We start from the raw sequence: 14901 nt of genomic DNA, 5'->3' as shown, positions 1-14901 counted from the left end.
TGCCTGCCTCACATGCAGGTGCTGCCCTCTTTCAAGTGTGGCTATTGTTCTCTGCTGATGCTTATTCATATATACTTTAACAAAAACATCATTTTTAAGTTGGTTTGCTTTTAAATTGAAGTTATTAGGACTTTACTTTCACACTTACATCAGCTTCGACTCACATGATAATATGGCCAAGGCTATAAGTAGAAGCCTGCAGAGCTTTGTTGTAAAAGCATTAACTAAAGAATAAGGCCTCAATGGATCATATCATGGCTTCTTTGCATTTTCCATGCTACTCCTTTTCACTACAGGTCACTCATGCCTTGAAGTACACAGTACTATGGTCATGTCAACAGTGCTACCTGGGCTTTCATTTCACACTGTGGCCACACTCTGCCAAGGCATATTTGATTTCTTGTTTGACCAAAAGTGTCTAACAATGTGTGTGGTGCTGCACATTGCAATAGGGTCTCATTCACAGGGGGTGTCTATTATATCCGGTGATAAAAGTACTGTGGCAGAAAGAAAAGACCTTTGTGAGTGGGTGGTTCTGGGACCAAGCATGTATCAATCTGCAGTAAGTGATCAGATCAGAGTGCTACAACATTTGTCCTTGGTGGGCTCCACAATTCTAGTTGTTCGCAGAACTTTCAATTAACCCAATAAATGTGTCTGTCTGGATGTCTTTCATTTTTAAATCCTTATTATCCTAGTATTTTTGACCTTCACTATTTTTTAATTATCTTGACTCCCCCAGTTATTTAACAATATATATTGTGACAAAATACAATTTACAACTGACATAGACATGAAAAAGTCTTTTTACTATTGTGTCATATTTGAAAGAAAAAATAGCAAATTACATTGTTCTTTATATATATATATATATATATATATATATATATATAGCAAAGGTTATGTTCAGAAATAAGTCTATTTATATATATATATATATATATATATATATATATATATATATATATATATATATATATATAAAGTTCATATACCTTGTCATGTATATACATTCGTATTACAGTAGCATGTATTAATAATTTTAACACAATTACAACATAAATGTAATGTTACTTCCAGTAATAAACTATCTAAAATGCCTAGTGAACAGCTCAATAAACTTGGTCACTGTTTGGCCACATTTAACTTGCAGTAAAATCCATGGGTTGCAGAATCTGGATATGGTATTACATGCACTAGGCACACTCTTTCTCTGCAGTGCCAAATCGATATAGTCTATAGAGATATTTTAATTGTTAGGTTTAAAAATGCACAGACCACATACAAGGCCATACAGTCACTTTCTTTAAGGGCTGTATTTTCAGAACATTTTCCTAACCAGACTGGACCGGACACAATGTCTTCATTTCTTCTTATTTCAGTCAACTTCAGGAAATATTTTAACACCAATGTCAAGTAATGCCTCCCTACCTCAAAATCCTCCACCTGTCCTGAACTATAAAGCTTCCCAAGGTATCTTTATAGGTTAAAGTGAACATTTTCATGAAAAATTTCCATCAACACAGTAGTATTCTGCCCCTCACTGTTTTGCTCTTCACTGTAGCAAAACCCAACAACATAGTATAATATATTTAACATATATAATATGATATATACATTAACACTTTAGTCTAGCTTTCAGTCTTCATTTATCTAGTCTGAATCACCTATTGTGCAAAGATTAATCAGCAGTAGAGCAGCAGGCTCTGTCCAGCAGCAAGGTGTGCTGGTGGTTGTGTTGGTATTAAGGGTGTGTACATGTACAGGTTTGTACACAGAAGCTTCCTCATGCATGTGAATCCAAGGTGCACATCAAAGCAGTAATTTTCATTTTCACCCCATGCACAATTTTCTTGCAGTTACTTGTCATGCCATCATCAAAACACCTTGAGGGAAGAAAGGATGATTCTCAGTAATGTTAAGGAACAGTTGTGATTTTAACACAGTGAAAACCGTCTTGAGTTGATGTTCATCTTGGTGAGGCCCAGGTGCTTCAGAGGGGTGGACAGAGCGAAGGCAGCCTTCATAGGGATGTCACACAGCAGATCAGACTCCTCCCCACACTCCTCCAACTCGTAGGTGGCATCATCCAGCATCTCTTTATGGCGGTCACACACCTGCTCCACCTTCAAGCGGTGGATCTCCCCACGCAGACGGATCAGCTGACGGGCCAGACGGTTGTCCTGAACCTGCATCTCCCTCTGCAGATTAAGAGAAAGTGAGCCTTAGGGGGAAGTTTGGATTTGGATAGCTGACTTATCATATAGTTCAGGTTCTTATCAAATCACTGGTATATGGAACACAAAGATGGAGGCCTGAGAATGTGAGATTATTTCACAACCTGTTTGTTTAGGCTGTGTTTACTGCAGGATCTAAAACACGCAATTTCCTAGTCAGGTATACAGGCAGGACAGATCACAGACACATGGACAGATAGTGTCAAGGTGGAAAATATTGACTTAAACTCATATCTACAGTGTGCAGTTGAGTAACTTTTTGTTTGAGAAGGTAAAGTGCTCACACGTTGTCGACTTTTTGCACCATGAATCACAACTTAATAGCCTGTCAATCTTTTTCAATGGAGATCTGTGGATAATATAAAAAGCTCACTCACCAACTCCTTTCTCAGGAACTCCAAAGCATCATCAATAGTCTCAAAGCCACAGACGTTGCGCACAACCAGTTCTGAGTTCTCATTTCTCAAACCTGCAGGCATGGAAACGATTTGTCCCCCAGTGCTCAGACTGTCTGCGGCATAGTTTTCCTTCCACGGCCGACTCTGTACCCGCTCCTGCCACTCTAGGTAGGATGGTCTGCGAGTCTGTAACTTCAGCTTCTCTGTGAGCGCCTTCACGCTGTCCAGATCCTCTGTGTCTCCCTCGGAAGACTCGTCTCCAAACTCTTTGAAGTTCATCGCACCGGCTAAGTGAGTGAGACTCGTAACGAAGGCAGGTTGGATCACGTTCAGTTCTCTTTCTGTGGAGGTGGTTTGGCGATTAGAGCGCAGTCGGTCCATACCTTCCTTTATAGGGAGATCGGAAGCAGTGACCGCCCATCCCGCAGAAGACAGGGAGGCTGGATAAATTATTGGCTTTTTATGGAAGGAAGCCGAGTTTTCGTGAACTTCCTCGAGACCTTACCACAAAGTGTCACAATTGGCAAACATTACATTACAAAATAAAAGTATAACTGTGCTTTTATCATTCCAAACTGAATTGTTTTGGACATTAGAGTAAAATTTTCCTACATATGACAAAATCCTCCCTTTCCACGGCATATGTTAGACTGTATTACAACACATTATTCGGATCTCAAATTACGCGATGGAAAGTAAACTTTTGTGGTGATTTTTATACACATATTCTTAAGAAAAAAGTACTGAAACATAGACTATACGATTCCAAATTTTAAAAAAATTCATAAAAACTTGTAAAACACAGAAATACTAGCTGCATAAGAATCAAAAGTAAAAGTACACAGTTTAATGTGATAAAATTGCCAAATAAACATGTATTACTCTATGAAGTATTAATGTATAAGTAACACCTTATGCAGTTCTTTGATATTCATAAGAATTATTTAATGAGCCTGCAATTTGTTTTGTGTGTAAAATCAGCACATATTAGGTGGCAAAATGAAGTGGCAAAAAAAAGGAAGAGATTCGTTCACAGAAAATGTACTTTCACGCAGGGTGTGTCTAATATCATATTTAATGTGTTCTCTATTTACCTATGACAGTGGAAATGAGGAACACTGAATAAAAGTGAATGTATTTGTAATTCTAAAAATTGACTATTGAATGTAGAAGCTACTAATTCAGTATTTCTACATGGGGTTTTGCAACTTCTGCTAAAGGATGACTCAAACATTTCTTCTACAGATACAGATCCCCCCCCCCCCCCCCCCCCCCCCCCCCTCAACACACACACACGCCACTCACAGCACAGGGCTTGTCAGGGAAGTCGTGATTTAGAGCAGCTTTCTGGGTTTGCCTATGCTGCCATGTAGTGGGCATATTTTGGATAGCAAGCAACACATCTGCTTCTTCCCCCCTCCTCTCTCTCCTCGCTCTCACCCTTCAAAGTACGAGAACTTAACGCAGCAATGTGCGACACTTGTCATAGTTGCGCTCTCTATCAGGAAACGTGCACTTCCGTTTTTGGTCAACCCAAGCGACACATGTTCCATTTAGAGGGCGGTTTTGAGCTCAGTCACCTGTGTTTAAAAAAGTGTAGCAACATTATAGGTTATGTTCAGAAAAAAGTCCCTTTATTTATAGAGGCCTTATCGTCAAAGCAAACAGAGCGCAACTGTCCAGGCAGCAGCACAACCACAGCAGGGAGATCACTACTTTCATTTCTTAACAAAACAGGCGAGGAAGTGATTTGAAGTGAAGGGCCGAACCAATTCTGAGAGCTCAGCAACCGAGGATTCGTCTCTGTAACGGTGGGAGCTGATGGAGTTCTCTGAGCACATCAAGACCGCCAATGTGGAGGATGTTGTGCTCCACCAGCCGCTGCACCCACCGACCAGAGGCACCCTGTGCATCACCGGCCACCACCTGCTCTTCTCGGACAGGGAGAATGAGGGGGGCAGCAGCAAGTCTCGCCAGGTTTTACTGCTACTCAGGAACATCGATGCTATCGAGAAGAGGTAAAGGTGCAGGGATGAAGAGTGAATGGTGATAAAAAGATAGACCCATATCTTAGCAAGTTGAGCTGAGTGCCCCATCAGAAACTGTCATGTGATTTAGTTTCCCAACTGTCAAAAGCATTATTCTATGCTTATTTACTTACTTTAATTTAACAGCTTAAATACTAATTAAAGCATCTAATGAGGTTTTGGGGGATTCTTTTAGCACTAATTTATCAGAGACTGTGATAACAAACTTGGGTATGTCAAACAAATAATCACACTGATTAACATCAAACTGTCTCTGCTCTAAGTATATTTAATATCTAAATACATTAATTGTTTAAATCTTTTTTAACCAGCGTGGAAAACCTTTTGGGCTATTCCGGCCTTTTCTCTAACGCAGGCCGCAGTGAAAGGTTGGACATCTTTTTTGTTGCTGTGTGTCTACTGTGTGCTGCTGTTATTGTGCTGAAAAGGGAAATGTGCTTACAAGACTTCAGCAGCCTCCACATGCTCATATTGTGGGTTGCTTGCCAATTAAAAATCTTTTGTTATTTTAGCTTTGTGACAGCTTAAGCAATGCTAAAGCTGCTTGATAGATTTTTGGTCAGAAACCAAATGCACACCCATTTCTTCGCAAGATAAAGCCCCTCCCAGACCCAGCCCAGCTTACTGGGCTTGCCTTCCCTTTCTGCTGCAAGTCAAGCTTTCTGCACTGCTGGAGTCAAAACATGGGGCACTGAGGGAGGAAGTGGACACCAAGGGTGTTGTTTTTAAAATTAATTGTGATGTGTCTGTTTATGTAGGATATCTGGATCTTCAGGGACACTTACCCTAAAGTGTAAAGATCTTCGTTTACTCCAGCTTGACATCCCAGGCATGGAGCAGTGTCTCAACATTGCACACTCTATTGAGGTACAACAAATAATCAAATAATCTTACTCAGAACTGAAACATAGGTCTAAATCAGTACATTAGTAAATTAGTATTTATTATTTGGTCTTAGGAATGGGAATTTACATCCATTTTTTTGAAAACAACATTTGTCAGTATTTCCTCCACTTATTCTCTCTGTTATTAAATTATTTTGATATTTTACAACAATCTCTGTTTTCCTTCTCTAGACCCTGTCCTGCCTGGAGTGTGTGTCAGAGACATATCCATTCTTTTACAGACCATCAGACCTAAACCTGCAGGACCAGTGGGGACTTTCATCCCCTGAAAAGCACTACAGTCAAATAACGGAGCTTGTAAGCAATATATAAAACACTATATGCTTTCTTTGCTGCACAGGAGTTCGGCAGGAAAACATGAACACAGAGGTCAAATTTCAGGATATCCCTGTTGCTTAGTTTTCATTTGTTTTCCCTTAACTTTAGAATGTGCTGCACACTGCTTGAATTTGTGCTTAATAGGCTGACATCTTCCTCTGGGAATAGCATGTTGCTATAGTGAGGGGTGGATCCTGAGGGTAGTATTGTTGCATGTTTTGTATAGGCACAATGTGGCCAGCAAATGTGGGATATCTGTACTTTTCATCAAGCGGCCTTATATTGTCCCGTCACCATCCTGTTGAGCCACTCTGAGTAGTCAGAAGCTGCATGCTGTAAACTTCATTGTTCTTAAAGAACATTATGTAGTCAAAAATAGAACTTTGAAAGAAGAGTTTAACATTTAGGTAAATATGCCAATTTATCAAGAAATAGATAATAAGATCAATACTTCTTCATGTCTGTGCCTTAAATTTAAAGTTACTGCCAGGAGGTGGTTGGCTTATGAAGCTTTGTTCAAATAGTAGAAAAGCCAAATGGGCCAAATTTGCAAATTTGGCTTGTGCCAAAGTGCAGCAAAATGGGACACACAAGTGTGCACAAACTCAACAGTCAAGTAAAAGTGCTCCAAAAAAGTAAAAGTATAAAGTACAACATTGATTTATGGTAATTGTAGAAAAATAAATACTAATAACTAGTAATTAATAACAAAATAAGGGTCAAAGATCACTGTTGGTAATGGTGGAGCTCATTTGTATTACTTTATGTACTGGAAGGTGGTTAGTATATATAGAAAACCATTGTTTACTGCAAATGAATAAATAGTAGGCTAGTATATAAGTACATATAAGTGCACAGCATATAACCTCTAGTAAAGCCCCACCCTTTTAAATTTAAACAAATTAATGTGTAAATTTATAAGCATTGGAGGTTCTTAGGTGGATTTTGTTACCTGCCTTTTACAGCTTACTAAACATTTAAACATGGCAGTGGACCCTGTCCAAAGAAATTACAGTACACCTACTAGCACTCCTAAAACTCATTAATTAGAGCATTCTATCTTTTGACCAGCTTGTTTTTATTTCTATATATTTATACTTATTTGGGTGGGGTAGGGTCTACAGTCAAACAAAGACTGTGTACAGTCTTTGTTTGACTGTATAAGCTTAAAAAACAGGAAATCAGGACAGACAAAGAGAGATGGAGGGGTGTGACGTCCAATAAAGGTCCACAGGCCAGGACGCAAACTGTTGAAGCTGTGCTGTGTTTCTGTGTTTCCGGTCTAAGATGCAAAAAGCAGGCTGCTAGCTCCACCTTCATATTTACTGCACATGCATTAAATGGGTATCAACTGCTAAAATTAGTTAGCAGTTAAGAGTTATGTGCAGAGGAAGATGGACCTTTTTAGGGTTGTTTCCTGTGAAAACCCTTTGACATTAACTGTCATCACCTTGTCGGTTCTGTGTTTGCAGCATGATAGGTGGAGATTGAGCAGTGTGAACAGAGATTACTCAGTGTGTCCCACCTACCCCAAAGCTATCATTGTTCCTAAGGATATAAGTGATGACTTGCTGGTCAAATCGGCCAAATTCAGACAGGGAGGACGCCTCCCTGTCCTCTGCTACTACCACAGGAAGAATGGCATGGTGAGATGTTTGTGTGTTTCTCTGCAGGCAAAATTTACCCATAAAACTAAACAATTCTGATCAAATGAAAACCTGTCAGGTGATTATGCGCAGCAGTCAACCACTGACAGGAGCCAACAGGAAGCGCTGCAGTGAAGATGAGCAGCTACTTCAGGCCGTAATTGCCGGCTCAGACAAAGGTTACATTATTGACACCCGCTCCAGTCAGCAGGCACAGCAAGCCCGGATGACAGGTGGGGGGTTTGAGTCCAAATCATGTTACAACCGTTGGAAACGTCTGCACAGGCAGATGGAAAGGTATGTGTATCTTTTTATGATGCTGCTTTGTTGCAATAAAAAGGTGTGTCATCTAATTTTGACTTTATTTATGTTTACAGGGGCAAAGCACTACAGGAGAGTCTAATCAAGCTGGTGGAGGCTTGTGGTGACGAGTCTCACAATATGGACCGCTGGCTTAGTAAGCTTGAGAACTCAAAGTGGCTGTCTCATGTGCAAACTGCTCTGTCAACTGCTGGCCTGCTGGCTGAGTGTGTGGAGAGGTAGGAACTACACTGCTGGTCTGTGTATAAGATTATAGGTTGTGTGCATGTTGGTACAACTACAGATGTCTGTAATGATGTTTTTTCACTGGGAAAATGTTCTGGGAGAATCATGAAATCTGCAAACAATACTGTGTGAAACTAGTAATATATTTAATCTACATACAATACCTAAGTAGAATGGATTTATTTAACTAGACATTGCTGAATAAGACTTTTTTGCAGTGTTATCTAAAATTGGTGAGAAAGACAAAATAAATGATTGTAAACTGTTTCTTTTGCATGAGGATTTACTTTGCATTTAAATTTCTGTTGTCCAGGGATGGTCATTCAGTTCTTGTTCATGGCTCTGAAGGAACAGATTCCAGTTTGCTCATTAGCACTCTGGCTCAGATCATCATGGACCCATGCTGCCGCACACTGGAGGGATTCCTGGCTCTGCTGGAAAGAGAGTGGGTACAGGTAAGTTTATATATTTAAATATGAATGAGAAGATCCAGAAGACGAGGTGAATGAAATGTTTAAAAATATTATGCACTGAGCTTGGATCATAACCATTTACAATTTCCTCGATTGATTGTGTAAGTTGCATGTGCAAACACACATCTTTTTTCTTTTCATGATGATTTTTTTGGCCTGTTTGTGCCTATATCTGACAGCATACAGTATAGAGAGACTGAGACAGAGAAACCACCTAAACAAGACACTAAACCCCTAACAGCCCATTCCCCTCCCCAACTGTGCAGTACCGGTCCAAGCCCGGTAGAAATTGATCCGCTATGGAGACCCTGAACTCACAGGATAAGCCGAAAGGACAAAAAAATTAAAAAAAAAAGAAAATTAAATAAATAAATTGAGTTGGACAAGATTCGGAATGGGTGCTCTTACCGGCCTGCAGCTAGCTGTCAAGCGTTTGTTCTTCTGATATCTGTTGACCAGAGCCAGCATAAATTGATTCCCATGCTGTTTAACACAAAATAAAACCAGCAGTTATTATTAATATTATAGCTGATTTCTGTATATCTGTGGCTCTGTAAATGTTTTTTTTTTTGTCCTCACTGAAGTCAAACTCATGGTTAGTTAATCATTTAAATCGTTTATATATACATAAATCTATTTAGATAAGTAAAAGATTCAAATCAAAGGAAGTAAATAATGGAGACAGCAGTATAGCAGTTACACTCAGAGTGAGAACATCCTGTCAAACACTGATATTGCTCCACAGTCTGTTTATAACGGGAAATATCACAACTGCATGTAGTGCTCAGAAATGTAACAGAGCCTGCTTATCTTTGACCTTTGGCCCTGGGCACTCAGTGTTTCCCCTGTGTTGTGAACTCATTCAAAAACATATGGTGGTTCAGTGAAAAACTGGTCTTTATCAGATACAGTGTAATGTTGGTAAATAATAGAGGCTCCCTGATATCACACCCTTGCAAATTTAAAGTGCAAGCCAAATTTAACATGCTTGGTGCCACTCATTAAACATTAAGCTTTGACAATCATTTTTTAAAGATCAAACACCTGATTTTGCACATTAAAGTGATTATATTTATTAAGGTATGTGCAAACCTTTTCACTGATATAATTTTAGTAATTTAGTCTCTTTGACCATTTGTTTTTATATTTCTGATGGTGAATGAACATTTGTAGGCAACTAGGTTGTGCACTAAATATTATGTCCTAATACCCTACCCTAAAATTTAAAGAACAGAGTTTTTTTTTATATACTGTGTGCATTTCCCAGGCAGGACACCCATTTCAGCAGCGGTGTGCCCACTCAGCCTACTCCCATGCTCGTCTCCAGCAGGAGTCCCCGTTCTTTCTGCTGCTGTTGGACTGTGTGTGGCAGGTGTGGCGTCAGTTCCCTCTAGCAATGGGCTTCTCTGAGGCGCTGCTGGTGAGGCTGGCAAACGAAGCTTACGCCTCTAACTATGGCACCTTCTTATGTAACAATGACCAGGAGAGGTCAGTTGTACTGTAAATCAGAGGTTAACACAAACACAATAGTGCTTTCCTTTCTAACTAACATTTATCTATAAATATTCACTCCCTCGTATCAGATGTGCTAATGGTGTGAAGGAGAAGACACACTGTTTGTTCCAGGCTCTTCTGAGGCCCAGGAAGAGAGCTTACTACTCCAACCCTCTGTATGAGTGCAATGAACTGGCAATCTGGCCTTCAGTCCACCCTCAATCCCTGCAGCTCTGGCGAGGTAAGCTTTAATTGACATATATTCAAACCTAATTTCGTGTGTTCTGTTTTATGTCGGTCTGACTTAAACTCATGTCTGACACAGGTTTTTTTCTGAGGTGGACTGCGCAGGCTCGTCACCTTGAAGAAGCTCAGGAGGAAATAAGGAACATGATTATTGAGTGGGAGAAGCTGGCACTCAGCTGATACCAATAGTATGAGTGTTAATTCAGCCCAAACATGTTAAACATGTTTGTAAGAAGGAATTTTGCATTGTGCAATGCTTTTGAACTGTGGAAATGTGTTTCCGAATTCTTAAAGTGTTTTTTATGTTCAGTATTTTTTATTCTGTCATAAAAAAAAGAAAAAGCTGTATTTGGGGCTGTTTAGTATATGTTCATGCCATGTTTTACCACTTTTAAAACTGTTCAGGGTTGTTTTCTAATTAGACCCTTTGTTTTGCATAATTTAATAGGGAAATTATTTTCTGACATAACTTTCCTCATTAATATTATATAGAAGAAGGCTTTATAAATGACACACCTCCCAGTCCTGTTAAGCTCAGCTAAACACTCTTCACAATACAAATCCCTATGCACAGCAAGTCAGCATGTTTGCACACATGGAGCTTTGCAAGCTGGAGACTGTAGTCCTGTTCAGTCAAGAGCAACAAGCCCTGGTGATTATCCAAACTGGACAAGAACCACATAGCCCAGCATGACTTTCTACACTTGTGTACTTACCCAGTGGTTACTGTGTGAACTGAAGCGGTGACCAATCGGATGGTAATGTTTTAATTCTACCAGTGATCTTACCGGCTCCTATTATGTCATGTAGTTTAGTGGAATAATATTTGATTTCCTAAGTTGCATCCTAAACTGCTAAATCAAGAATCATCTCTCTGGGATTTAGAGAGGACACAGGTAATCCTAATATTGTTTCCCATTTGCTATTTAAGTTAAATCTTTCTGTCTAAGATTATTTGGACACAACATGTATACATCCCAATGATCATTACCATTATAATAATTTAACTTTGTTAAAGGGCCACTACTGGACATGCAACCAAGTGTACGGGTCTGTGTGCCCACTGTGGCTGTGTGGGGCCTGTTTTGCCGAGGTTGCCTCAGCAGGGTACTGAGTTATTCGGGTCACAGCTTCAGTTCTTTGCCCAGGCAGATGAGCAGGTGGAACAGCCTGGAGACCTGCAACCCTCCACCTCCTCAGGAAAACCCTCGTGTCCTCATCACAGGTAATACAAATATCCATTATTTATTACCACATATTAGCTGCCTTGTCCTTATTTTTATTTTCAGGGAGAGATAGACTTTTCTACAGCTACCCAAACATTGAACACATGAAGCTACCATTGTGTTCTACCACTTTCACTGTGCAGCCTGTGTTTTGTGTTGTTGTCCACAGCGCAGTTACAACAAGGACAGAATGCCTTGCCTGTGGAGACCCTTTAAAGGAGCTTGTAGAGTTCATATCACTTCCAAGTAGATCTATTTTTTTAATTGAACAATTCTCAACGATTGGGTGATATCACTGTGGCGTCAGTGGCGACATGTGCTGTATTATATTTTTTTTTTCGAGTTGTTTTCCCTGTATACTAGCAGCAGGACCCCCATTTCATCTCACCACAATAGAGTGCATGCAGACATTGCTAGTGATATAAAAGAGCCAATGAGTAGGGACTGTGTGGAGAATAATAGTCTGCTGTCACTTTTTGTCCCAGGATAAACCTGTGGAATAAACAAAAGCTTTTTCACAGCTCACACATGGTACACCAATAACAATCATTTCATTCTCACACCAAACCTCAAATGCTTTTTAAAACTATTTCTGCACAGAAATAATATTAGACCTTGTCTCCATGTGCAGGTGGCCTTGGGCAGTTAGGTGTGGGGCTTGCACAATTACTGAGGTGAGATATTCAGACATTTCTAAGACATTAAAGTTTATCTAAATGTCTGAAAGTTGAAATTCTTCATATTTCTATTAATGTCTAGAAAACATTATGGGACTGAGAATGTAATCCTGTCAGACATCAAGAAGCCTCCAGCTCATGTTTATAGCAGTGGTATGAAATTTTTAATTTATGTTTTTGTGTGTTCTGTTTTTCTGTTTGCTAGTTTGCTGTTTTTAAAATTTCTCAAATATAATTATGTTATATTATTGTAATTATCTTTCCATTTCCCACTCTTGTGTAATAAGGTCCATTTGTATATGCTGATGTGTTGGACTATAAACACCTCCGAGAACTGATTGTAAATAATCGGATCACTTGGCTGGTCCACTACAGTGCTCTGCTTAGTGCTGTGGGTGAGGCTAACGTGGCTTTGGCACGCAAGATCAACATCACAGGTTTGTCTGTATACACATATACCTTTTATACAATCTCCCTTTTGGGATTTATCATGGTAAAACTTCTGTGGAACTGTGAATGTTCTCTCTATTTAGGCCTTCATAATGTGCTAGACTTGGCCCTGGAGAACTGCCTGCGCCTCTTTGTTCCCAGCACCATTGGGGCGTTTGGTCCTTCTTCTCCACGTGACCCCGCTCCTGACCTCTGTGTCCAAAGGCCGAGAACCATTTATGGCGTGTCGAAGGTGCACGGAGAACTGATGGGAGAGGTACAATTATCATAGGAATTCACACAATACAGAGAGAGCTATGATGATATTTGTATATATTCATTTCCACATCATCAGTCTCCTTATCTTTTTTTAGTATCTCCATCACAAATATGGCCTGGACTTCCGCTGCCTACGTTACCCAGGTGTAATATCAGTCAACACACCTCCTGGTGGAGGGACAACAGGTATTTTTTAGCATTACATCTTCAACTAAAATAAGTTTTAGCTGGATGTTATGGACTAAACTCTCTGCGGTCCTATCTCTGCAGACTATGCAGTTCAAATATTCCACGATGCTCTGAGCACAGGTCACCATGAGTGCTACTTGCGACCCGATACCCGTCTTCCCATGATGCACATCTCTGACTGCCACCGTGCCACGGTAGAGTTCATGCAGACTCCAGAGTGCCAGCTGTCCCTGCGTACATACAACATTGCTGCCATGAGCTTCACTCCAGAAGAGGTGGCCCAAGAAATCCGCAAGCATCTTCCTCACCTCAAGGTCACCTACAATCCTGATTCTGTCCGCCAGACCATTGGTATGACTTCAGTCAACAGCTTAAACTTAATAATTATTGGTAAATTGTGCTATGTGTAGAAGTCAAGATTTCAAACTATTCAGACCCAAATACTGTAGTCCTACATGATGGCACTTCATATATTTCCTAAAGAGAAGTTACAAACAGAAGGATTTGACTGTTGTTGCGATATAATGCATATAATGAGAGATTACAATATCTTTTTGGGAACCCTGTTGTCAAACAGTGATGATGTGCAACTCTAACAATATTGAAGTTGGAATGATGCAAGTGATAGTTGTTAGTTGTCGGATGTCAGTGGGTGCAGTATTTTTCATGTGATGACATGTGGGTGTGACAATTTAAAAAACAGAAATGTTTAACCTGGAAATAATGTATGGGATTATTTTAACTGGTACGAGAGAAGTAATGTGCTCATGTTGCCTGTCACCTTGCAGCAGACAGCTGGCCTGTGAGATTTGATGATACCAATGCCAGGAGAGATTGGGGCTGGGCGCCGGCCTTTGGCCTTGAAGAGCTGGTATCAGACATGCTAAGTTCCATTCGAGAGAAAAGGACCAACCAGGGTTTGCCAGCCAGCTAGCAAAACCTGTTCTACAAAGACTGACAAGGGCCCCTGCTTGTGACTTGTCTTCAGCCTGCATTCACCCGAAATACACTTCTTTCGCTTTCACAAACTATCAACCACTATCCTGTGCTACTCTGGAACATTACAGTAATGAGCCAGGGACTGTTTGTACAGTCAGTACTTCTCAAAATACAGTGGACAGTGACATGTCACACATATGCAGAAAAACACACAGCTCTTTTTTGCAGGGAAGAATATACTGTCAAACCTTCTCCTACACTTTGTTGTTTTTAATTGTTATAATGATATAAGCATCAGCTTACACATGGATATGTTGCCTCGGATGGAGCAGAACATTACATTTTTCCTAAGGTGTTAAGATTTCAGAATGTCATGCTAATCACATGCATGGACTAAACAGTGTCACAGTGCTTATTACAATGTCTAAAACAATACGGACCAATTGCACATTTAGTCTAAGACATCTATTGCACACTTTAATTCCAGGATCATCTGGAATCTGGCTTAGTTAACTTTGAACTGTAATAACAGTTAATAACAGTTTTTATAATATAGTCTATTACCTGAACATTACCCCACTACCCTTGCAGTGGCATCTAACAGGTAGCCTATATTTTACTGTTTTGCCAGAAGTGTGACTTTGGTTATTAATACCTACTATCAAAAAATGAAGCCCTATTTACTATAGATGACCCTGGAAAACAGTGTAGGTATAAAAATGCAGTGTACGTTGAATCAGACCTTAAATAATAAAAATCTAATTTAGCCAAACATAAGTGATGATTGTAATATGCTGAACTTTGCTTATTCTTTATATTGACTGTACATTAATGTTAATTATGATGGGGAC

At 39.8% G+C, this 14901-nt stretch overlaps 3 protein-coding genes across 4 annotated transcripts; 2 read left to right on the top strand and 1 right to left on the bottom strand.

Moving 5' to 3' along the window:
• Positions 1 to 978: 978 nt before the first annotated feature.
• On the bottom strand, positions 979 to 3052 carry fam167b (family with sequence similarity 167 member B). Its single transcript, XM_067480861.1, has 2 exons — positions 2615 to 3052; positions 979 to 2201 (listed from the first exon to the last, which is right to left on the bottom strand). The coding sequence occupies exons 1-2, from the start codon at positions 3014 to 3016 to the stop codon at positions 1938 to 1940; spliced, it is 666 nt and encodes a 221-aa protein (XP_067336962.1). The 5' UTR covers positions 3017 to 3052; the 3' UTR covers positions 979 to 1937.
• A 1063-nt stretch (positions 3053 to 4115) lies between these two features.
• zgc:154055 (uncharacterized protein LOC556036 homolog) lies at positions 4116 to 10659 on the top strand. Of its 2 annotated transcripts, XM_067480976.1 has the most exons (11): positions 4116 to 4653; positions 4995 to 5051; positions 5442 to 5550; positions 5760 to 5885; positions 7379 to 7552; positions 7632 to 7849; positions 7930 to 8091; positions 8412 to 8553; positions 9839 to 10059; positions 10155 to 10306; positions 10391 to 10659. In XM_067480976.1, exons 1-11 carry the CDS (start codon positions 4457 to 4459, stop codon positions 10489 to 10491), a joined length of 1659 nt encoding a protein of 552 aa, XP_067337077.1. In that variant the 5' UTR covers positions 4116 to 4456; the 3' UTR covers positions 10492 to 10659. The 2 variants fall into 2 exon arrangements, with proteins under 2 accessions (XP_067337077.1, XP_067337078.1); XM_067480977.1 differs by lacking the exon at positions 4995 to 5051 and having other exon boundaries at positions 4117 to 4653.
• A 132-nt stretch (positions 10660 to 10791) lies between these two features.
• Positions 10792 to 14827, top strand: tdh2 (L-threonine dehydrogenase 2). Its single transcript, XM_067480978.1, has 9 exons — positions 10792 to 11207; positions 11330 to 11536; positions 12169 to 12211; positions 12297 to 12367; positions 12502 to 12651; positions 12748 to 12920; positions 13018 to 13108; positions 13193 to 13462; positions 13900 to 14827. Exons 2-9 carry the CDS (start codon positions 11344 to 11346, stop codon positions 14043 to 14045), a joined length of 1137 nt encoding a protein of 378 aa, XP_067337079.1. The 5' UTR covers positions 10792 to 11207; positions 11330 to 11343; the 3' UTR covers positions 14046 to 14827.
• The last annotated feature ends 74 nt before the right edge of the window (positions 14828 to 14901 follow it).

Source organism: Channa argus, chromosome 16, assembly GCF_033026475.1.
Source record: "Channa argus isolate prfri chromosome 16, Channa argus male v1.0, whole genome shotgun sequence".
In the NCBI taxonomy this organism is placed as follows: Eukaryota; Metazoa; Chordata; class Actinopteri; order Anabantiformes; family Channidae; genus Channa; species Channa argus.
This window is presented reverse-complemented; position numbering and strand designations above follow the sequence as displayed.